This window comes from Aotus nancymaae, unplaced genomic scaffold (assembly GCF_030222135.1).
Source record: "Aotus nancymaae isolate 86718 unplaced genomic scaffold, 86718_ANA_hifiasm-v0.15.2.pri h1tg000014l, whole genome shotgun sequence".
Classification (NCBI taxonomy): Eukaryota; Metazoa; Chordata; class Mammalia; order Primates; family Aotidae; genus Aotus; species Aotus nancymaae.
Window position 1 is genome coordinate 58,473,820 of NW_026988425.1, and position 26,076 is coordinate 58,499,895.

General features: G+C 35.9%; 1 protein-coding gene across 4 annotated transcripts in view; it reads left to right on the top strand.

The window, feature by feature from the left end:
* RNF180 (ring finger protein 180) overlaps window positions 1-26,076 on the top strand; it is a 220,146-nt gene that overhangs the window by 157,710 nt on the left and 36,360 nt on the right. For all 4 annotated transcript variants that reach the window (XM_012462284.3, XM_012462286.3, XM_012462283.2 and 1 more), the window contains exon 6: window positions 12,635-12,860. In XM_012462284.3, coding sequence (XP_012317707.2) covers window positions 12,635-12,860 — 226 coding nt within the window. The remainder of the gene's footprint in view (window positions 1-12,634; window positions 12,861-26,076) is intronic.

Below are 26,076 nucleotides of genomic sequence, written 5' to 3' on the forward strand. Positions count from 1 at the left end.
ATAGATGTAAAAATCCTAAGAAAATATTAGCAAACTAAATCCAACAATGTATAAAAAGAATTATTTATATACTACACCACATAGGCTTTATTCCAGAGATGCAAGGCTGGATCCATATTCAGAAATTAGTATGATTTGTCATATGGTTTAAAGTAACAAAAGTCAATGTACACAATTACTTTCATTCCAGCCATTTCCCCTAGAGATCTAAGCTACATGTACTCACATAGTCTGCCTTCCGTGTTAATATAGGTGACATTTTACCAAATGTTTTATCATTGCTTAATATATGTATTAATCTTCTAGTCTCTGAGTATCCATCTCCTGTCTGCTAAACCAGTTCCTCATATTTTAGGTTTTTGTTATGACTGCAAAATACTTCTGCAAAAAACTTTCACTGAGCAGCAAAAAAAAAAAAAAAAACCCTGTTACTGATATGACAGTTTTTATAGTACTTGGTAACACTAGCTGCTATAACTGATAAACTCCAGATCTCCGTTGGCTTATGTGATAAATTTTTGTTTCTCACTCAAGTGAAGTTTTACTTATCACATAGTTCTTTTGTAAATGATAATCCAGAGATGCAGGTTCTCTCCATCTTGTAGCTCTACATCTTTCAGTATGTGGCTTCCACTGCCACTCATCTGCCTCAATCTGGAAGGGGAAAGAGTGTGGAGGATCACTAAATAAAGAATTTATTAGATGGGCTAGCCCTGGAAGTGGCATATCTCACTTCTGCTTACATTCCTTTGGTTAAAACTCAGTCACATCAGTAATTCATATCTTCCTGCCACACCTAACTCACAGGAAGTATGGATATATAGTCTAGCTAAGAACCTGGGAAGAATAATGGGTTTAGTTAACAACTATAAGTAAATGGATATTAATATAATTTTTATCACTTTTGGAATCAAAATACCAAGAATTTCATGGTAGAAATTACAGGTTATTTATTTGGGATTATTTATATAATCCTAACGCTTTGGGAGGCTGAGGAGGGAGGTCCACTTAATGCAAGAATTTAAGACCAGGGTGGGTAATAAAGTGATACCCCATCTCTACCAAAAAAAAAAAAAAAAAAAAAAAAGAAAGAAAAAGAAATTATAGATACTTTGATCTGAATAATGCTAGCTGTTAGCCTGGCTCTTGGGGATGGAGGAAGTAAGTTATGGTTGATATAGTTCAAACTAAATATTAACCAAACTGTAAAAGCATAAATTTCCATCAGACATTGGAATTTAAGTCACTGAGCACTTGCTTTGTGTCCAATATGGCATGTACTATATACAGTAATAATTTCCTGATTTTCCATTAGAAAATTTACCTTTACCCCATTTATAACCAGATCTATGTGCTTTGATTACATTAAATGATTCACTGTCAGTTATCTCCCTGAGTATAGGGTTTTTCCTAAGAATAGGTAAACAAGTGGCCCTCTTTGGGCAAGTGAAACAGAAGGGATATCTGAGATTACACAAGAGCCACTGGCAAAGACCCTCTTTATTTCTTTGGATAGTATGATAATACAAGTATGAGAGACTTGCAACTGCCAGAGCCATTTGAGGGTACAAGGGAGAGAGAATGAAGTTGCTAGGCATTAGGAAAAAATTGTCATCACAGATAGCAGAACAAGAAAATTCAGGTTCTTAGAGATGTCCTTTAGGCCACTGAGTGAATTCTTACTTGAAACTAGATAAACTTCTGGATTTTTTCAATTTCATATGCCAACACATTCCATTTTAATTGTTGAGCCACATTGAGTTCCGTTTTCAGCCACTTGTAATAAAAAGATTTCTAACAAGATCTCCTCTTAAATAGCACATCCTCACAGAAGTCTTTTTGGACCTGTGACTAATTAGAGTTCCTCTGTTTTATGGTTTCTTAGCACCCTCTTATTCTCCTCCATTAGATTAAAAGCCCTATGCTATATCGTCAGAGCCTGGGACAGTACCTGGTACATGGTAGACACTCAAATATTTGTTAAGCATACATAAAGATAAGAACCTGAGTTAGGAAGTAGCAAAAAAAATAAGGGGAAGCATCAAACCACAGGGAAGCAGAGCAGAGCATCTCTGTCCAATCAGACGTTTAGCATCAAAAACTGTTGGTGGGATTCATTGCAACTTGATACTTTGCAGTGTCATCAGTCAATCGTTCAGCATCAGTAAGGCAACATAGCTTGGGTTCCATTTCCCTGATTGTTAGCAATTATCTCTACTTTTTATTGCTAGAAAATACCCACACAGGAACAGGAGTAGGTGATACCAAAATCAAAATACAAACAACAGGTCCCTTAGACATGGTTGCATGTGTATAGGCCTGGCTCAGATTGCAAAGATAGCACAGGAACCTCAAAAGCTGCTGCCGTGTTCAATGAGACCTCACCTCTGGGGTCTTCCAGTAGCTCTTCTCATTTTAAATGAAGTTATTTATCATCTAATAGAGCTGCAAATAAAAGCTAATTGATCTATAAATTGGTACTATGATATATCTATGTGTGGCTTTTTGAAGTAAATTCAGGTTGACTATTCCTTACCTAAAATGCTTGAGACCAGAAGTTTTTCAGATTTGGGATATTTTCAGAATTTTGAATTTTTGTATGTACATAGTAAGATATCTTAGATATAGGACCCAAGTCTAAACATGAAATTTATTATCCATATACATATTATACACATAGACTGAAGGTAAATTTTTAACCTTTTTTAGCTTTTAGGTTCAGGTGTAGATGTGCATGTTTGTTAAATAGGTAAATTGTGTGTCATGGGGTTTTGTTGTACAGATTATTTAATCACCCAGATAATAAGCTTGGCACCCAGTAGATAGTTTTTTTGCTCCTCAATGTCTTCTCTCCCTTTACCCATAAATAGGCTCCTGTGTCTGTTATTCCCTTCTTTGTGTTCATATGTACTCAAAGCTTAGTGCTCACTTGTAAGTGAGAACATGTGGTATCTTATTTTCTGTTCTGTGTTAGTTTGTATAGGACAACGGCCTCCAGCTCCATCCACATTGTTGAAAAGGACATGATCTCATTTTTTATGGCTGCATAGTATTCCATGGTGTATATGTACTACATTTCCTTTATCCAGTCTACCACTGATGGGCATTTAGGTTGATTCCATGTCTTTGCGATTGTGAATAGTGCTGCAATGAACATAATGTGTACATATGTCTTTATAGTAGAACAATTTATATTCCTTTGGGTATATACTCAGTAATGGGATTGCTGGGTTGCATGGTAATTCAGCTTTGAATTCTTTGAGAAGTCACCAAACTGCTTTCCATAATGGCTGAACTTGTTTACATTCCCACCAACAGTGTATAAGCATTCCCTTTTCTCTGCTACCTCACCAGCATCTATGATTTTTTGACTTTTTAATAATAGCCATTCTGACTAGTGTGAAATGGTATCTTGTGGTTTTGATTTGCATTTATCTAATGATTAGTGATACCGAACATTTTTTCATATGCTTGTTGGCCATGTGTATGTCTTCTTTTGAAAAGTGTTTGTTCATGTCCTTTGCTCATTTTTTAATGGGGTTGTTTTTTGCTTGTTAAGTTTCTTACAGATTCTGGATATTAAACCTTTGTTGGATGCATAGTTTGAAATTATTTTCTCCCATTCTGTAGGTTGTCTGTTTACTCTGTTTAACAGAGTTTATGTACATTGAACCATCAGTAAGCAAAGATGTCAGGTGTGAAATTCCACTTGTGGTATTTTAGCACTCAAAAACTTTTAGATTTTGGATTAGAGATGCTCAACCTATACTAAATAATTTTTCTCCTCTGCCTTTCTAAAATCTACAGCATGGCGACTTTTTTTTACACTTCTTTGAGCTTTTATTTCTTTGGGTCTCAAGTAGATAGAATTTATCATTATTTAGATCCTACGTTGAATTTTTACCCTAAATAATCTTATTTACTATTATCATGAATATTGCCAATTTATTAAGTACTTATAAACTCTAATATAGTACCTAATAGATGTCTAGTGCCAAATCTTCTATGCTTTCTGTCTCCTAATATGTCAGTTCTTATTACACTTTTTGGTCTTAAGATCCCTTCACAATCTTAAAATTATTTGAGAGCCTGAAAGAACTTTTGTATACATGGATTATAAATATTTACCATATTAGAAATTAAAACTAAGAAAAATTTAAGATATTTATTCATTCATATAAAGATAAACTATTGCATGTAGTATAACTACTTGAGAAGAATGTCATTGTTGTACATTTTTGCGTATCTCTTTAAAATTTGACTTAATAGAAGACAGATGTATTCTCATGTCTGCTTCTGCATGCAGTGTATTGCCACTTGTTGTTTTGGTTGAATTATGTGAAGAAAATCCAGCTAGACATGTAGTCAGAAAAGGGAAGAGTAGTATAATAGTTTTTCAGAATAACTGTGGACATTTGTCTTTGATAACTACAGCAAAACGTGACAAGTACTAGATCTTAAAGGCTAGTTGCAATGTAGAGTGAATATTGACACCTGATAACTAACTTTAAATACTCTATTACATTAAAATCCATGGGTCTGTCTTCGCATTTTGAGTGGTTCATTTACCCATGCATGATTTTTGTAACATCGTGTTTTAGACATTTGGAAAATATTGGTTTACTGAATTATGTAACTCTCTAAATGTTGACACATTTTATTATGCAGTGTCAAAAGGTATTTGTTAATATCACCAAGGGATCACATCTTCTCACCAGCAAGGGAACAAAACTGGATAGAGAATGAGTTTGATGAATTGACAGAAGCAGGCTTCAGAAGGTGTGTAATAACAAACTTCTCTGAGATAAAGGAACATGTTCTAACATGCAAAGAAACTAAGAACCTTGAAAAAGGTTAGACGAAATGCTAACTAGAATAACCATCTTAGAGAAGAAAATAAACGACTTGATGGAGCTGAAAAACACAGCACGAGAACTGCACGAAGCATACACAAGTTTCAATAGCTGAATCGATTAAGCAGATGAAAGGATATCAGAAATTGAAGATCAACTCAATGAAATAAAATGAGAAGGCAAGATTAGAGTAAAAAGAGTGAAAAGAAATGAACAAAGCTTCCAAGAAATATGGGATTATGTGAAAAGACCTAATCTACATTTGATCCAGTGTACCTGAATGTGATGGGAAGAATGAATCCAAACTGGAAAACACTCTTCAGGATATTATCCAGGAGAATTTCCTCAACCTACCAAGGCAGGCCAACATTCAAATCCAGGAAATACAAAGATACTTCTGAAGAAGAGCAATCCCAAGGCACATAATTGTCAGATTCACCAGGGTTGAAATGAAGGAAAAAATGCTAAGGGCAGCCAGAGAGAAAGGTCAGGTTACCCACAAAGGGAATCCCAGCAGACTCACAGCAGATCTCTTTGCAGAAACCGTACAAGCCAGAAGAGAGTGAGGGCCAATATTCAACATTCTTAAAGAAAAGAACTTTCAACCTAGAATTTCATAACCAGCCAAACTAAGCTTCATAAGTGAAGGAGAAGTAATAAAATCCTTTGCATACAAGCAATTGCTAAGAGATTTCATCACCACCAGGCCTGCCTTACAAGAGCTCCTGAAGGAAGCGCTAAACATGGAAAGGAACAACCAGTACTAGCCACTGCAAAAACGTAACAAATAGTAAAGACCATCGACGCTATGAAGAAACTGCATCAACTAACAGGCAAAACAACCAGCTAGTATCAAGTAGCAGGATCAAATTCACACATAACAATATTAACCTTAAATGTAAACGGGCTAACTGCCCCAGTCAAAAGACAGACTGGCAAATAGGATAAAAGGGCAAGACCCATCAGTGTGCTGTATTCAGGAGACCCATCTCACATGGAAAGACACACATAGATTCAAAATAAAGGGATGGAGGAAGATTTACCAAGAAATGCAGAGCAAAAAAAAAAAAAAAAAGCAGGGGTTGCAATCCTAGTCTCTGATAAAACGGACTTTAAACCAACAAACATCAAAAGACACAAAGACGGGCATTACATAATAGTAAAAGGGTCAATGCAACAAGAAGAGCTAACTATCCTAAATATATATGCATCCAATACAGGAGCACCCAAATACATAAAGCAAGTTCTTAATAACCTACAAAGAGACTTAGAATCCCACAAAATAATAGTGGGAGACTTGAACACTCTACTGTCAATATTAGACAGATCAACGAGACAGAAAATTAACAAGGATAGCCAGGACTTGAACTCAGATCTGGACCAAGCAGACCTAATAGACATCTGTAGAACTCTCCACCCCAAATCCATAGAATATACATTCTTCTCAGCACCACATTGCACTTAGTCTAATTGGAAGTAAATCACTCCTCATCAAATGCAAAAGAACAGAAATCATAACAACCAGTCTTCAGACCACAGTGCAATCCAATTGGAACTCAGGATTAAGAAACTCACTCAAAACCCCACAACTACATAGAAACTGAACAACCTGCTCCTGAATGACTAATGGATAAATAATGAAATGAAGGCAGAAATAAAGATGTTCTTCAAAACCAACGAGAACGAAGACACAATGTATCAGAATCTCTGGGACACATTTAAAGCAGTGTCTAGAGGAAATTTTATAGCAATAAATGCCCATATGAGAAGTGAGGAAAGATTGAAAATCAACACCCTATCATCAAAATTAAAAGAGCTAGAGGAGCAAGATCAAACAATTTCAAAAGTTAGCAGAAGACAAGAAATAACTAAGATCAGAGCAAAACTGAAGGACATAGAGACAAAAACCCCTTCAAAAAAAAATCAATAAATCCAGGAGCTGTTTTTTTGAAAAGATCAACAAAATAGACTAGTAGCCAGACTATAAAAAAGAAAAGAGAGAAGATTCAGATAGATGCAACAACAAACGATAAAGGGGATATCACCACCGATTCCACAGAAATACAAACTACCATCAGAGATTACTACAAACAACTCTTTACACATAAACCAGTAAATCTAGAAAAAATGGATAAATTCCGGGACACTTACACCCTCCCAAGATTAAACCAAGAAGAAGTTGAATCCCGGAGTAGATCAATAACAAGGTCCGAAGTTGAGGCATCAATTAATAGCCTGCCAACCAAAATAAGTCCAGGACCAGACAGGTTCACACCCGAATTCTACCAGACATACAAAGGGGAGCTGGTACCATTCCTTCTGAAACTATTCCAAACAATACAAAAAGAGGGAATCCTTCCCAAATCATTTTATGAGACCAACATCATCCTAATACCAAAACCGGGCAGAGACTCAACAAGAAAAGAAAATTTCAGACCAATATCCATGATGAACATCAATGCAAAAATCTTCAATAAAATACTGGCAAAGCAAATGCAACAACACATCAAAAAGCTTATCCATCAGGATCAAGTAGACTTCATCCCGGGAATGCAAGGCTGCTTCAACATACGCAAATCTATAAACATAATCCATCACTAAAACAGAACCAAAGGCAAAAACCACATGATTATCTCCATAGATGCAGAGAAGGCCTTCGACATAATTCAGCAGCCCTTTATGCTAAAACTCTCAATAAACTAGATATCAGTGGAACGTATCTCAAAATAATAAAAGCTATTTATGACAAACCCACATCCAATATCATACTGAATGGGCAAAAGCTTGAAGCATTCCCTTTGAAAATTGGCACTAGAAAAGGGTGCCCTCTCTCACCATTCCTATTGATCAAAGTATTGGAATTTCTAACCAGAGCAATGAGGCAAGCAAAAGAAATAAAGACTATTCGGTTAGGAAAAGAGGAAGTCAAATTGTCTCTATTTGCAGACGACATGATTGTATATTTAGAAGACCCCCTCGTCTCCGCCCAAAATCTCCTTAAGATGGTAAGTAACTTCAGCAAAGTCTCAGGATACAAAATTAATGTGCAGAAATCACAAGCATTCCTATCTACCAATAATAGACAAACAGAGAGCCAAATCATGAGTGAACTCCCATTCACAATTACTACAAAGATAATAAAATACCTAGGAATACAGCTTAACAAAGGACATGAAGGACCTCTTCAAGGAGAACTACAAACCACTGCTCAAGGAAATAAGAGAGGACACAAACAGATGGAAAAACATTCCATGCTCATGGTTAGGAAGAATTAATATTGTGAAGATGGCCATACTGCCCAAAGTAATTTACAAATTCAATGCTATCCCCATTAAGCTACCATTGACCTTCTTCACAGAACTGTACAAAACCACCTTAATCTTCATATGGAACCAAAAGCAAGCCCATATAGCCAAGACAATCCTAAGCAAAAAGAACAAAGCTGGAGGCATCATGCTACCTGACTTCAAACTATACTACAAGGCTACAGTAATCAAAACAGCATGGTACTGGTACCAAAAGAGAGATATAGACCAGTGAAACAGAACAGAGGCCTCAAAGGCAGCACCACACATCTACAACCATCTGATCTTTGACAAACCTGACAAAAGCAATGGGGAAAAGATTCCCTGCTTATTAAATGGCATTGGGAAAACTGGCTAGCCATGTGCAGAAAGCTGAAACTGGACCCCTTCCTTACACCTGACACAAAAAATTAACTCCAGATGGATTAAAGATTTAAACATAAGACCTAACACCATAAAATCCCTAGAAGAAAACCTGGATAATACCATTCAGGACATAGGCACAGGCAAGGACTTCATGACCAAAACACCAAAAGCAATGGCAACAAAAGCCAAAATAGACAAAGGGATCTAATTAAACTTAAGAGCTTCTGCACAGCAAAAGAAACTATCATTAGCATGAACTGGCAACTAACAGAATGGGAAAAGATTTTTGGAAGCTACCCATCTGACAAAGGGCTAATATCCTGAATCTACAAAGATCTAAAACAAATATACAAGACAAACAACAAACAACCCAATCAAAAAGTAGGTGAAAGATTTGAACAGACACTTTTCAAAAGAAGACATTTATGTGGCCAATAAACACATGAAAAATGCTCATCATCACTGGTCCTTAGAGAAATGAAAATCAAAACTACATTGAGATACCACCTCACGCCAATTAGAATGGTGATCATTAAAAAATCTGGAGATAACAGATGCTGGAAAGTATGTGGAGAAGTAAGAATGCTTTTACACTGTTGGTGGGAGTGTAAATTAGTTCAACCATTGTGGAAGACAGTGTGGTGATTCTTCAGGGATCTAGAAATAGAAATACCATTTGACCCAGCAATCCCATTACTGGGTATATACCCAAATGATTATAAATCGTTCTATTATAAAGACACATGCACACGTATGTTCATTGTGGCACTGTTTACAATAGCAAAGACTTGGAACCAATCCAAATGCCCATCAACGATAGACTGGATAAAGCAAATGTGGCACATATACACCATGGAATACTATGCAACCATAAAAAAGGATGAGTTCATGTCCTTTGTAGGAACATGGATGAAAGAAGAAACCATCATTCTCAGCAAACTGACACAAGAACAGAATACCAAACACCATATATTCTCACTCATAAGTGAATGTTGAACAATGAGAATACATGGACACAGGGAGGGGAACATAACACACGGGTCTGTTGGGGAGTAGGGGCGAAGGAGATTGGGGAGGGATAACATTAGGAGAAATACTTAATGTAGATGATGGGGGGATGGAGGCAGCAAACCATCATGGCATGTGTATGTATACCTGTGTAATAATCCTGCAAGATCTACACATGTACCCTAGAACTTTAGAAAAAAGTCCCATCAAAAAGTGGGCAAAGGATATGAACAGACACTTCTCAAAAGAAGACATTTATGCAGCCAACAAACATGAAAAAAAGCCTAACATCACTGATTATTAGAGAAATGCAAATCAAAAGTACAATGAGATACTATCTCATGCCAGTCAGAATGGCGATTATTAAAAAGCCACAAAACAATAGATGCTGGCGAGGCTGTGGAGAAATAGGAACACTTCTACACTGTTGCTGACATATATATATATATATATATATATATATATATATATATATATATATATATATATATACACACACACACACATACACACACATATATATACTTATATATATGTGTGTGTGTATATATATGTGTGTATATATATATATGTAACAGAATGCTATTCAGCCATAAAAATGAATGAAATAATGGCATTCTCAGCAACCTGGATGGAACTAGAGACCATTATTCTAAGTGAAGTAACTGAGGAATGGAAAACCAAACATCATATGTTCTCACTCATAAGTGAGAGCTAAGCTATAAGGATGCAAAGGCATAAAGAATGACACAATGGACTTTAGGGACTAGGGGGAAAGGGTGGGAAGGGAGTAAGGGATAGAAGACTACAAATTGGATTCAGGGTATACTGCTCGGGTGATGGGTGCACCAGAATCTCACTAATCACCACTGAGGAACTCACTCATGTAAGCAAAATTACCTGTTCCAAAAAAAACTATGAAAATAAAAAATGAAACAAAAATAATTCAAGAAAGAAGACAATAAGGAATATGAGAAAGTGTTGTTAAATAGCCAAAGAATGAAAATAAGCAGAATAATAAAATATAGTTAAAATGCATAGATTAATTCAGTTTTAAAGAACATGTTCCTGACTAGTAGAGGCAGAGAGCAGTCTTTGTGTTTTGGAGTTGAAAATAAAATGTCCTGTTTAGAAGGAGGAGATTATAGATACTGACCTTCAACTATTTTTGTTAACAATTAAGATTAATCTTAAGAACACAAATAGGATATAGGCTGGGCATGGTGGCTCACACCTGTAATCCCAGCACTTTGGGAGGCCAAGGCAAATGGATCACTTGAGCCCAGGAGTTCAAGACCAGCCTGGCCAACATGGTGAAACTCCATCTCTACTAAAAATACAAAAAATAGCCGGGCGTCGTGCTGCATGTCTGTAATCCCCGCTACTCAGGAGGCTGAGGCAGGACAATCACTGGAACCCAGGAAGCAGAGGTTGCAATGAGCAGAGATCATGCTACTGCACTCCAGCCTGGGCGACAGAGCAAGACTTGGCCTCAAAAAAAAAAAAAACACCAAATAGGATATAATCATAACAGTAAACACTTAGGCACTGTTTTAAATGCCTGGTTTGAGAAAAATGTTCTCAAGGCTTTAGCAAAAACTACAGAACCTATAGCAAAAAGGCAAAAGGGATAGGATAGGGGAGGATGGAGAAGTATGGCTGTGGCTTACATTTTTTGATAATTAATTACTATGTTCCAGGTATCATACTAAATGTATTAAGTGGATTACCTCATTTAATCCTCATAACCACTTCACAAATGAGGAAATTGTGAGTTACAGGAATTCTCCTAACAGACCTTGTACTATTAATACTAACCTCTGAGCTGCCTCTTTCCTAACTACAGCAAATCCTCATTTATTTTGCTTAAAGTCTCCATTTCCAAGAACCTACTGGTAATGTTTTAGGTGAATGCAAAGGTAATTGTGGTTTAATGGCAAATTACTTTTGTTCCAACCTAATATTATCGGTGACTTTAAGCAAAATAACACCACCAGTTTTACCATAGGCTAACTGATACAAATAAGTTGAGTTTATACAGCCTATTTCTGATCACAAAAGAATCAGCAAACTTCTAAAGACCAAAACACTTCTAATATTAAACACTGAAATAAATGTGAGCTATACATACATTAACAAAAGATGAATACAAATAAGATAATTACTTGAACCTGTCCTGGCAGCTCAGGGTACAAGGCAGGAACCAGGCCTGGACAGGACACCATCCCATCACAGGGCACACTCACATACATCCACACTCACTCCAACTGGGACCATTTAGACACACCAGTGCACCTAACATGCACATCTTTGGGCTATGAGAGGAAACTGGATTACCCAGAGAAAATCCACAGATTGACAACATGCTGACTCCACACAGAAGCAGCCCCAGCTGGAAATCATTTTTTTTTTTTCTCATCAACGTTATAACAAGACAACGTTGAATGAAGTGATATTATTCAAGAACCTGCTATACCTTTCTCCTAACTATTCCATTTGGGAGGGAGAGAGTCTCATCATGTTTCCCCAGTAGCAAGGCTAATCCCATAATTACTCTCAGCTTCTCTGCTTTGCTTTCCTCCTGACACCCCTTAGACTTTTGCTCCTTCTTTGAGGTCCAGGAAGACACAAAATACAGAATAGAGATTGTTCCATGCACAGTATGAGGATGAAGTATGATGCCTTCTGCCTTCACTTTTCATCATGTGTGTATGCTCATATTAAAACTCTATAACCTTGTGACAACCAGCTTATTTGCTGAGATAGGAATGAGGTAGATAGAGAATCTATAATTCTGGGACTGGTACACCTAACACCTATCCAGTGTTGATTAAGCCAAAATACAGGTATACTTAATGTATTTAGGTATATTTTAGCAGTTAGCACTATGTCACAATACTAAAATGAAAAATAGCCTTCTGGGTTTCCATGTACATTTTTAGTTTCTTCACCTTGAAAGGTAGCATTTCTGTCACTTTGAATATGCCACAAACAGATTATATGCTTCTCAAATATTTTTGTTCATTTTAACAAAATATAAAGGCTATCTTAAAGAAACCAATCTCGTACTAAATAAAGAAAAAAATTCCTTATGTTTTGCAGACTTTGAATAATGAGATGAGTACAGATGAAGACAATGAATATGCAGAAGAAAAGGATAGCTACATCTGTGCAGTGTGTCTGGACATTTATTTCAACCCTTATATGTGTTACCCTTGCCACCACATCTTCTGTGAGCCCTGCTTACGGACTCTGGCCAAAGACAATCCTTCAAGCACGCCATGCCCATTGTGTCGGACAATTATTTCTAGAGTCTTTTTCCAGACAGGTAACTATTCTCTTTCATTAACTTAATTGTCTGATTATTCTACCTCTTTGTTATAGTTCTAAAGGTATTTTATAAATTATTAAAACATTATTGAAAATCACATATAGCATAATTTGTTATTCTCCAGATTATAAAACAGTACTTACCCAACTTATAAAACTGTTAGAATCATAGATGAGAATAGATTCTCATCTTGAATTTCTTACGTGACACTTAGATCGTTTCTAAAACACTGTAACTAGTAGTTGTTCCGTCTTGGACTTTTCTAGTGTTAAGGAAGTTTCATTTGAAGCAGTGCTGTTGATTATTAATTCCTCATGTTTGCCTTCCACTACTCCTTATTCTTTGGCTCTTGTTATTTCCTCTGGAGTCACAGAGAATAAATTTATAAATATCTAAGTATAATTATTACATCTTTCCCCCAAACTCCAAATCTTCTCAACCTTCTTAATGTACTTAAGGTCTTTCTCCTTAGACAGGAAAAAAATCAAATTGGAGCAAGGATTTGTCAACCTAATTTTCATGTAAAGATGTAATATAACACAAAATTTAAAACACTAATGAAGAAATAATAACTAGTGGATATGGAACATAGAGAATGACTAAGGGTAGAATGATAGAATACTCTACTGTGTGCCAAATATTAGGTGGGAAATTTTCTATCTTCACATTCTCCTCTCAGCTATAAAGGAGCCAAATGAGGATCCAAGTATGTACTCAATTAACAGTAAATTCTTAGTAAAATTGAAGAGAATATATGGTATATCTTTCTTCCCTCAAGAAAATCCAAGGCCCCACCCACATGGAAGAATCAGATTATTAAAGCAAGCTTTGACTGTCGTATCCCACCAGCTGCATAAAGGCTTGCAAACCTTTATAGGCTCAGTAATCAAACGAAGAGAAACTAAAACTATGCCTCTCTGTTCTACCTAGTGCATGTAGACTGCAGCACAGAATCACTGCACTGAGCTTAGGCAGATCTAGAGACAAAAGGACTTGCCAAGCACAGCAACTCTACCCGGTTGAGAAATGTGGTCAGGACACCAGGATGTCATCAGTCTCACCAGGCAGTTCATTTACTCCTTTCATAGGGAAGACCAATTAAAGGATACAGAAAGGAAAGGAAGCACTTCCATGAGAGGATCCAACCTTACTGGAAGTTCTTCTCTGGCCTCTGACTGGAATGTTGAGATGTGGGAGAAAAGGTTCTTTTCTACTACCAGATCTCTTGCCAGGTCCTTTGGGTGATGAAAAAGAGGGGTACCAATAACACCACTTTCTCAGTGTTATCTCTGGCCAGCTTTACAGGCAAACATATACTAAAACCTTGTTTTGATAGGAAGCATCTAGGCAATGTACAGTGTCTAGGCAAATGTTGTCCCTGCCTTCCATCATCTCACACTGGTAGGGGTTATAAAATTTATTTTCTTCAGGTCTTAAAACAGTAATGAATCAAATCTTTCTTGGTTCAGTTATTAAAATAACAATTTCATATTTTCCTTTATTTTCAAAATCAGTTATTCTAAAATAAATCATATTAGGAATACTTATAGTCTCTTCCAATGTAGACTATATATGGTTGTGTGCTATCATTTAAAGGCTATTAATAATGGGAATATTCTACTTATTTATACTCTACCTCAAAAAGATTTGAGATTATTTTTAAAATATTTAGCAGGACAAGGGAATTATGAATTGAAATAGATTCATAATTGAATATTGAAATAAAATCAGGTGAGGGTAGGTAGAAAGATACATAAGCCTATGATCCTACATAGTATTTTATTTTTAATGACAAAAACCACAATTACTTTTGCACCAACCTAATACTACAATTAGATGAAGTATTTGCTTATAAATTTGTTTTTACTGACTGCCTAAAGAAAAATAAAAGTCAGTACACAAAGGATTCTCAGGATCTATGAGAAAAGAGGCATTCCAGTTTCTCGATAAGCACAGGTTTTTCTGGCAATTATCTTTAAAATTTTCTTTTTTTGTTATTTCCCCCCTAGGGCATATTGGGAGAGAAAGAGTAGGCAATGTCCTCAAAAACATCGTCAGAGCAAATGCAACGCCAGGTTTTCTGACATTGTATCTCATGCTATTTTTTGATAAAAACTGAGGCAGTATCAGAGTATAAATTAGGGAAAGTAACATTGCTAATAGCCAAAGAATGTGGTTCAGTTTTCTTATAAAAATGACATGAAATTATGTAGCTCATACAATTTCATTATAGGAAAAATTAGAAAATATAAACAAGTAAAATTGTGAGCTCAAAATTAGCCATATTTCTATCATTTAAAAATAGTGAGTGTACTTCCAGAATATATTAGAATCTTTTTGTTTTTACCCCTCCAAAAAAAATCAGATTATATTGTACATATGGTCTTTAAGCAGTTATGTTTAACTTGAAGTTCTTGTGATTATATTATGGGATATATTTATATTTATTTACTGATATATGTGGATAAATATTTGAGCACATCACATAGTAGTTCCTTGAGATGAATTTCCAAAAGTAGAAATGGTAGTTAAAGCCTACATATTTTTAAGGGTACATATATATTGTAAAATTACACTCAAATTATTGTAACCAGAAGTGTTTGAGGGCTTGTTGTCCTAGAGTTTTGACTATCCTAATTTTCCTTGTTAAATTTGTGACCAAGAGGAGTTTTTATATTTGATGTCAACTGTTGTCAGAGATGGCAAATAACTTTTCCTTTTTGTCATTTGTACTTTAATTAATTTTGTTTATGGTATTTTTTGAATGTGCAGAACTTCTGTATTTATGTAGTGATCATGTAGTGACCTTTGCCATTATTATTTATAATTTCAAAGCTAGTTATGAAAAGGCCTTCCCCACTACCAAATTAAATAAACATTCTCTTTCCCTACATTTGTTTAAGGTTTCATTTTGTCCTCATGTCCCCACATATAACTGCCGTCCATTTATTCTGGTGCATGGTTTGGTAAATAATAAAGTACATTTTTTCAATTCCTTAGGCAAGTGTCCTGGCAACATTCGTTGAACAGTCTACTCTTCACTATGTTGATTGAATTGTATTTCTTTAAAAAGCAATTATAATAATATCTAAAGTGTTCTTTGGCAGTCTTTCTTTTCATCTTTATCTTGTCCTATACTATTATTCCACTTTTATAATTATTGGAGCACTTATGTTTTAATTACTCACAAGTGAATTATCTAAATTTGGAGATAATTGGCATTTCAATTGACATTTTTTTTATAATATTGAGTGATTATTGTCATGGTATATCACCTCTCAATAAAGTTCCGAAATTCCCTTCTTAAAGACTCTGCACATTTCTTATTAGCTTTATGCCTATATATTTTTGTTGTTGCTATTGTAAATGAGATTTTTTTCCCTCATTTAGTTTTTGCTTCTTTTGATATTTTAGGAAACTTAGTTTCCCAGTCTTAGACTTTTCTGTTACCAGTCACCTTACTGAACCCTCAGTTATTTATTATATAATTTAATTAGTATGTCAGCTACCTCAATTGTCACCATTCAAATTGTGTATAAACCAGGGACAGTTATTGTCATGGGATCTTTCTAAACATTAAAGTGGGAAAGCTCTCATTTTCTAAAGGAAATTAAGATGTGTGTACAATAAGGGATTAGTTGTAACCGTTCTATTACAGTAGCTCAATGAATAGAAATATAATGAAGTTCCTCCCAGATTTACTCCATTCAGTGCTTGTTAGCAGATTAATGACCTTAGAACTGAACTATAACATTAATATCATGCTTAAATTACTTTACACTGTTAGCTGTTGAGAATTTGATGTGGGATCAGATGTGTACAGGAAAGGGTAGAAACATTAATATCTTTTTTTTTTTCATGGAAGTCAAGGTATACTGTTGAAAGTTGATAAAAAAAAATTATTGGTGTTCACTGTTGGTTGCTAATTAGTATGCATAACCTCCTTCTTAACATAACCCTGAGTATTCAACTATTCTAACACAGACCAGGTGGCTCTTGGTAGCAGATCCCATCCTCTGCTCCTGGGTAATCTATCCCCTTTGTCAGTAATTGGTTCACAAATAGGCATGTGGTCGTTTTGGTCAATGAGATGGGGAGAAGATTTGTCTTTGCGTTTAAGACATGAAATGAAGAAACCATTTTCTCTCCCTTTGGACATAAACAAGAAAGTACATAACAAGGATAGTTGTAAGGAGCCATCTTATAAGACTTAATATGAAGTCTTATTTTTGGATTGTAGAACTTAGGACAGACCTGAACATGGGGTCTTGATGACACTGTTGAACCACTGATTCAGCCAAGTTTGAAGCCCATGCTTCCATATATGAAATATTAAATTTGTTAATTAACTAAGTCAGTTTAAGTCAGTTTAAGTAAACTTGTCAGTTTAAGGTAGCAAAAAGTAAACTTTCTGTTAGTTTCAACTAAGAGCAACCTAACTGATAAAAGCATACCAATTATAACCAGTAAACAAACTAAAAATTATATTCACTAATATTTGATAGGTGAGAAGGGAGGAAAGTAGTTTTTAAAACTTGTATCTCCTTAGAAGGACATTAATAATAAAATTTATAAATGAATAAATAATTCTGGATTGGTGCTATGAGAAGCTCAATGGACACTTACCCCCAGCAAAACCACCATTTAGCTGGTGAAAATTATTTTTTTTAAAGATTAGAAATTATCCTAAAGACATACAGCAAATGAAGCATTTATTCAAAAATATCTACTAAAATCTGCTATTATAGGTAAGAATGACAGCCTGTAGCATTTGAGATAGGACCAGCTTTCAAACCCCTCATTGCTAGCTCAATGTGACAAAAGCTCTAATTCAAGTCGGTACAACTAGGAAGATGGAGCTCTCTCCATCCATTCTCCCATTCCCTTGTCTAGTGCTATAGTTTCACCCCAGGAGAAGCAGACCACTGATATCATTTATCCTCTCAGCTTCATGTTGCAGAAGCTGTATTCCAGACAAGCACAGCCAAGAGCACTAGAGCTCCCTTCCCCACCTGTCCCCCACTTGTAAGGTGAAGCTCTACTCCAGGCACATCAGTGCCTGGACCTGATCTCTGAACCCTGATCTCTCTCACTCCAGTTTGCTTATAGGACGGAGGTTCCAAGCCAGAAGAGCCAAGCCACACCAAAGAAGATCAGGAGTTACCATTCCTGCCCAGTGCCCTACTCATAGAGCAGGAGTGTTATACTGGGAGAAACAGACCACTGTTCCTGTGCCCAGCTCTAATGCAGTGGTGCAGAGGTTCTGCCAAAGGAAGGAGACAGACACTAAGAACGGAAGGCTCTGCAGCTCTATCTAATTGAACTATTGAACTCATTTTAATCAGAACAGTATGTAGGGAAATTCTTGCCTATGAATTGTGTGTTGTTGAAAACAATGGAGTTTTTGGTGGTAAGCAAATTAGGGGAGACTGGTAGCACTGGTAGCAAAAAGCAAAATAATAAACTAGAAGATAATCAGAGAAAGAGACAGCTAAGAAGAGCCTTCCTAAGGTGCAGTAAACCTCAGACTGGCAGCACAGGGCCCCTGCCAAAGAGGTGGACTTTAAATGAATCAAATTATAGAGCAAGTTATACACCAGGGGATTGTTAGAAACAGTAGAGCAATCACCAAGCAATTAGTAGAGTCTAACAGCTGAGTGTGATACTAATAAAGACAGTGCAGACAGAAGCTTAAAGGAGAGGTTAGGGAAAGAGACAGTCAAAGAGAATGTGGCTAAATCTATGTACAGTCATCCTTGGTGATCAGGGAGACTGGTTGCATACCTCAGGCTGTATTCTGGAGTATCATCAGAGGCTGCACACAGTAGGGGAAATAGACTTTGCTAAACTAATTCATTCAAGTTACCAAACATAAAAGAAAATAACTAAAACAAGCCTCCAGGAGGAGAGTCCAGAAGAAACCCATACATCTATGGTTAACTGATTTTTGACAAGAGTTCTAACAATTAGCCTTTGTGTCATTTCACAAAATGGCACGGGGACAACTGGATACCCACATGCAGAAGAATGAATTCGAACCCCTAACTCCTGCCACGTATATATGTTAACGCAGTATAGGAAAACTAAATGTGAGAGTTGAAAATATGAAACTCTTAGAAGAAAACACACAGACTTTTGTGAACTAGGATTAAGCAGCAGCTCCTTGGATATAACACCTAAAGTATAAACAGCCAAAGAAACAATAAATTAGACTTTATAGTTGAAAACTTCCTTGCTTTAAAGAATTTATCAAGAAAGTAAAAAGACAACCACAGAATGAAAGGAAATACTTGTAAATCATGTGTATGGTAAGGATCTAGTATCTAGGATATATAAAGATCTCTTATAACGTAATAAAAAGACAAATAACCCAACCGAAAAATGGGCAAAAGATTTGATTAGACAGTTCTCCAAAGAAGATTTTAAAATACCCAATAAGCATATGAAAAGATGCCCAACATTATTAGTCAATAGAAAAATGCAAATTAAAAGTATAATGAGATATCACTTCACACCAACCAGCATGGCTACAATCAAAAAGGTAGAACAAGTGTTGGTGGGCATATAGAGAAATTGGGACTTCTGTATATTGCGGGCTGGAATTATAAAATGTTCAGTCACTTCAGAGAACAGTAGAACAAATTTTCAATTTGGCAAACTCCAAGTATGCTTGTGGGTTGGGAAAAGTTCTGGAGTGTCCCAAATTAACTAGGGTTTTTTGTTGTTGTTTGTGGAAATAAGGATTCCAGTGTAGGTAGGGCTGAGGAAGACCTTAGGGTGGGTGGGGCACTTCACATTCATTGACTGATAACCTCATGTCTTTTCATACTAGGGGCTACCACATTTCAAAAGAGGGCCTGTTCAGGGAGCTGCTATGTGCTTTCCAAAAGAATCTGCACTCCAAGGAAGGGAAAAGGGCATGACTTACAAGCCTTATGTGGAATGGGGTTATCCAGGTGAAAGGATCCCTCCCACAGAGAGACCATTGTCTTGGGTTGAGAGGATCCACTGTCTTTTCTTGTTGACTTCCTGACTACAGCCCTCAAACCAAGCATGCCATTTCTCCCATTGTGTACCGACTCTGGAGGGCATTCCTATCCTCCTGCAAGCATTCCTACTAACAGACCCAGTTTCAGCTGTTCAGATCCCAGCCCATAGTCACATAGAAGATAGGAGGGTTTCATGTGTTGCAAGAGGAGCCACAGGGTCATTGCAACCTACCTCCCCACACCGAAATCCCTCACTGCTGTCACCCCATACCTCATCAAGGAAGATTTCTTTTATTGCGACATTTTCCTCCCTCTCCCGTTATACCATACACCACCCCTAACACCACTACTTATAGGCCTTTATATAGTGGAACCAGGTGCTGATGAGCAGATGGTGTATGGTCTAAAGGGAGGGGTCTAACCTCCCTCTCACTTTAGACCATACACCACCCCTAACACCACTACTCATGGGCCTTTATATAGTGGAACCAGGTGCTGATGAGCAGATGTATGGGTGAACTCCACTGGAAATAGGAAAAGGAAATAGCTAATTCTCTACTTTGTCCATGGAAGTCCCAAACTAGGTACGGAAATTACATTTAAACTAAGTAGGAATTAAAGTGATGAAACAGATTTGTGATTTTTCACCAGGGATATTTTGGTTGTCACAGTAATTGGAGGATGCTCCTAGCATTTAGACAGCAGGTTGGGGATGACAGATACCCTGTAGCACTTGGCCAGTACCAAACAGTGAAGACTATCCTGAGTTCTGTCTGACCTTCTAATGTCCTGGGCATTATCAAGGATATACAACTCATCTGCAAGAATATCACACTTCTCTTCTTATCTACCATGACAATTTATCATTTGTCTTCGTCTATTGTCCATATTCCCGTTAAGGCCATTTCACACTTTCTCTTACTTTATACCAATAAGTTTGGTCCGTTAATTCTAATGCTAATAGTGGTTTTATTCTTGCCTCCGTATATACCTCTACTCTTCGTTTTTCTGTTCATCTTGTACAAAGTAGTCTCTGCCTCTAAAAGCCATACTTGTCATGATACATTCTAGTGTGGTTATTCTCAAACTTACAGAATTAAATATTTTTAAAATAAAAAAATAGCAAAATATGCGTGGTAGTCAGAGCACTGTTTCTCAAACATTTTTGTACCACCTTTACAATTTTCACTAAATCCACATACCTTGTGATTTTTTTAAATATAAGGGTTTTCTTTATATCAACAGTTTTTTTCTTGAGTAGTTATTTTAACTTTATCCTTAGCAATACTTTTGTGAATTTATAGGATTTGATATTTAGTTTATACATTTTTTCTAATACCATAAGTAGGTAACTGAAAATTGAATATGTTCATTCAATTCAACCCAAAATTATCTCACATATTATGCTTTGCAAACCAATTTTTGAAGCACACTAACTTATACACATGCAGGTTTCTCTCTTAAAAAAAAAAAACTGAAGACAGAAACACTTAAAACAATCCCTGGAGTTTAGGGGTAAAGATAGAAGAGTAGGACAGATCATTGTAACGTTGTTGGTTTTTTTAAGCCATACTTTATCATTTGATTTTTTTTAAACCATCAGAATGAGTTACTTTTACCCTTTTAAAAAGGTAAACAAACCAAACTTCAGCATTGAATGATGATGGGCATGGAGGGTGAAGTCCTATGTTTTTTCATACAGAACAGAGAGAATTATAACTTGTGTGAAGCCAAGGATGGATGCAGTGATCACCTTTTGTGGAGCCACCAATATATCCCTATTCATAGCTTTCAAAAGATTTTTCTAAATGCTTAAGCATGAATTTACATAAAAATAACTATAAGTATCATAAAAGTATAAAATGCTTAACATTTTGTCTGTAGCACAGTAAAATCTCAAAAAATGTTATAGTTGAATTTGTCTTACTTTGATAGATTTCCTTTTGGCCTTATTTCTGTAACAGTGGCCAAACCAGTTATTCTTCGTCACACAAACAATTACTGAAATGATTTTTCAATGCTCCAAAGCCATTAATGGACATCAGTAAGCACAAGGTAAACATAACTTCCTGAGGCAAAAAGCTTAAATGTTCTAACCTAAAAAAGTTTTCTAATACTACAGATTTTTTCTGAAGGAAAAGGTTTAAAAATGATTGCAACCCATCTTTTTATTCTGGTAAAAAAAAAAAAAAAAAAAAAATTAGACTGAATTTTGAGTACTAAATATTGTACTACCAAAAACTAAATGGAATTATTAAAATTGTCAAATTTTAACTAAATCTCACTTAATAGAAACTCCTAAATATTAAAATTTTGCTTACTATAATGACTCACATATTTTAAAATCTATGACTCCATTTTGACAAAGTGTCAGATAAAGAAATTTTGGTTTTTGTTTATTTTTGTCTATTTTATATGCCTCTGTCATCAGGCTGCATATTCAGCTGGAGATTGGGACTTCTCAAACTAGACTTTAACCTTTTAACAGTTCACTAGGAAAAGATGAAAATCAAATTCAAATGTACTTTCTGTTTCATCCATGTTTCCACGAATTTGTTGAACCATCCTTGCATTTGTGGGATAAATCCCACTTGGTCATGGTGTTTCATCTTCTTGATGTGTTGTTGGATTCCGTTTGCTAGTATTTTGTTGAGGATTTTTGCATCTATTTTCATCAGGGCTATTGGCCTGTAAACTTCTTTGTTTGTTTTGTTATTGTCTGGTTTTGGTATCAGAGTCATGCTGGCCTTGTAGAATGAGTTAGGAAGACTTCCCTGTGCTTCAGTTTTTTGGAATAGTTTGAGAAGAATTGGTATTAATTCTTCTAAGATTCAGTAGATTTGAGTAGAAAAGGCATCCAGACCTGGACTTTTCTATGTTGGAAGACTTTTTGTTACTAATTCAATCTCATTAACTGTGATTGGCATTTGGCTTTCTATTTCCTCTTTGTTCAATTTTGGTAGGTTGTATGTGTCTAGGAATTGATACATTTCTTCTACATTTTGGAATTTACTTGTGTACCAGTAAATGGAGAATTTACCAGAATTTACTGGTATACCAGTAAATTCCAAACCTGGAGGAAATGTATAAATTCCTAGACACATACAGCCTACCAAGTTTTGTTGTTCATAGTAGTCTTTAATGATCCTTTGTATTTGTTTGGTGTGTGTTGTGACATCTTTTTTGTTTCTGATTTTATTTGGGTTTTCTTTTTTCTTAGTCTAGCTAATAGTTTTCAGTTTGGTTTACCATTCCAAAAAAACCAGGTTTTTGTTTTGTTAATTTTTTCTGTTGTTTTCTTAGTCTCAATTTCATTTATTTCTACGCTGGTCTTTATTATTTCTTTCCTTCTACTAACTAGGGTTTGGTTTGTTCTTGCTTTTCTAGTTTCTTGAGGTGCATCATTAGGTCATTTATTTGAAATCTTTCTAGTGCTTTGATGTATGCATTTATTGCTGTGAACCTGCCTCTTAACACTGCTTTTACTGTGTTCTGTGGCTTTTGGCATATTGTGTTTCTATTTTCACTTGTTTCACAAACTTTTTAAATTTAAATTCTTTCTCATTTGTCATTCAGGAGAATATTGTTCAATGTCTATGTATTTGTATAGTTTCTAATGTTCTTCTTTTTGATGTCCAGTTTTATTCCATTGTCACCAAATAAGCTACTTGACATAACTTTAAGTTTTAAAATTTTGTTAGACTTCTTTTGTCCTGACACATGGTCAACCCTAGACAATGGTCCATGTGCTGATGAAAAGAATGTGTAATCTACTGCTGCTGGGTGACATGTTCTATAAATGTCTGCTAAGTCTGTTGGGTATGTGGTGCAGCTTAAATCCAATGTTTATTAATTTTCTGTCTAGATTTGTGCAATGCTGAGAATGAGTTATTAAAGTCTTCAACTATTATTGTATTGGGATCTATCTCTCTCTTTAGATCTAATAATATCTGCTTTATATCTGGGTGCTCCAGTGTTTGGGTACATTTTTATAATATTTATAATTATCATATTCTCTTGCTGAATTTATTCCCTTGTAATATCTCTGTCTGCTTTTCAGCATTTAACTTGAAGTCTCTTTTCTCTGATATATCTATTTCTGCTTGCATTTGGTTTGTTTGCATGGAATGTCTTTTTTTTTATTTACTTTCAGTCTATCTGTGTCTACATGTAAGGTTAGGTTCTTGTACACAGCACAGATTAATTCTTGGGGTTTTATTTTAGTCCATTCAGCAAGTCTGTATCTTTTAAATTGGGTATTTAATCCATATACATTCAAGGTTATTACTGATAGGTGAAAACTTACTCCTGTCATTTTATTGACTTTTTTCTGGTTGTTTTGTATATCCTTTGTTCCTTATTTCCTCTCTCATTGTTTATTTTTGTAGTTGGGTTTTTTTGTTTTTTTTGTTTGTTTGTTTTTGTAGGAATAAGCTTTATTTTCTCTTTTGTCTTTGTGTACTGATTCTACCAGTGAGGTTTATAGTTTATGTTTTCATGATGGTTATTGTCTTTTCAATCCCAGATGTAAGAAATTTGAACATTTCTTGTGAGACCAGTCTAGTAGTGATGAATTTTCTTAGTTTTGGTTGTCTGAGAAAGATTTTATTTCTCCTTCACATCTGAAGTATTGCTTTTCTGGGTATAATTTTTCTTCTCAGTACCTTAAATATATCATCCCATTTTTCTCCTGAGCTATAAGGTTTCTGCTTAGAAATCCGCTGTCTAATGTGGATTCTTTTACACATGATTTGACAACTTTTTCTTGATGCTTTTAAAATTATCTTGGACCTTTGACAATTTTACTATAATGTGCCTCAGAGAGGACCTGTTTGGGTTAAATTTATTTGGAGTTCTTTGAGCTGCCTGGACCTGGATGTCCATCTGTTTCCCAAGACTTGGAAAGTTTATTCTATTATTTTATTAAATAAGTTTTCCTCATCTTTTTTCTTCTCCTTCTGGAATGCCTATAACACAAATATTTACTCAGTTAATGTTGTCCCATAAATCCTGTAGACTTTGTTCATTCTTTTTTCTATTTTTTCATCTCCTTCTGTTACTACAAAATACCTGTGTTCAAGTTCAAAAGTTATTTCTTCTGCTTGGTCTAGTCTTTTATTGAAGCTGTATTTTTATTTCATTGAGTTCTTCATCTGTAGAATATTTAGTTCTTTTAAAAAATATTTATCTCTGTTGCATTTCTCAATCAAATAATGAGTTGTTTTCCTGATTTCATTGAATTTTCTATCTGTATTCTCTCTTGGCTCTGAGTTTCCTTAAGATTGTTATTTTGAATTATTTTTCTGACATTTCATATATTTCCTTATGATTGGGTCTCTTACTGGAGAATTACAGTTTTCCTTTGGAGGTGACATGTCTCTTTGCTTTTTCATGGTTCATGTTTCTCTACATTCATTCTAATCATCTGGTAAAAAACTGACCTCTTTCAGTTTTATGGAATAGGTTTTATGTGGACTTATTTGTATAAATGGTCTTGAAGTATCAGTTCGATGGGGTACATTGACCTTGGTTCTAGGTGGATACAGTTGTCTTCATATAGTTTCTTCAACCGTAATCCACATTAGTTGTGTTTGTGAGTTACTCAGTGGCCTAGTCTGAGAGAGTTTGAGGTGATGGTGTAGCTTTGCTAGGGGTGGACTCACTGAGCTGTTTCTCAGGATTGGGTCATGTGTGTACATACAATGAGTCAGCCAACTTGGAGTCTGGCTTACTGGGGTTTGTGCCACAGTGCTGTTACTCTGCCTGGGAGCATGGGCATGCAGTTGCTTAGCCAGCCTGGGGATATGCCTACCAGGACCAGCTCATGGGGCTGTTTCTAATAATGCCTAGGAGGCAGACATACAGTGGCTTAGCTATCCTGGAGACACGTCTGCCAGGGACTTCCCATCATACTATTTCTCAGGCCTACAACATGGTCACAGGGTGGCTCAGATGACCTAGGGATGTACACACTGGGAATGACCCACAGGCTGTTTCTCAGGCCCAGGACACAGCTGTAAGGCTGAATAACTGCCCTACAGGTGATTCAGAAGGGTAGGGAGCGGCCCATGGGGCTGTTTCATAGAGCTGGGATGCAAGCCCAGGATTGCTTAACAGGCCTGGGTATGTGCTCACCAGAGGTGCCCTACTGGGCTGTTTATTGAGCCTGAGACATAGGTGCACAGCTGCTCAGCCAGGCCCTTTGGACATGTCTGCCAAGGATG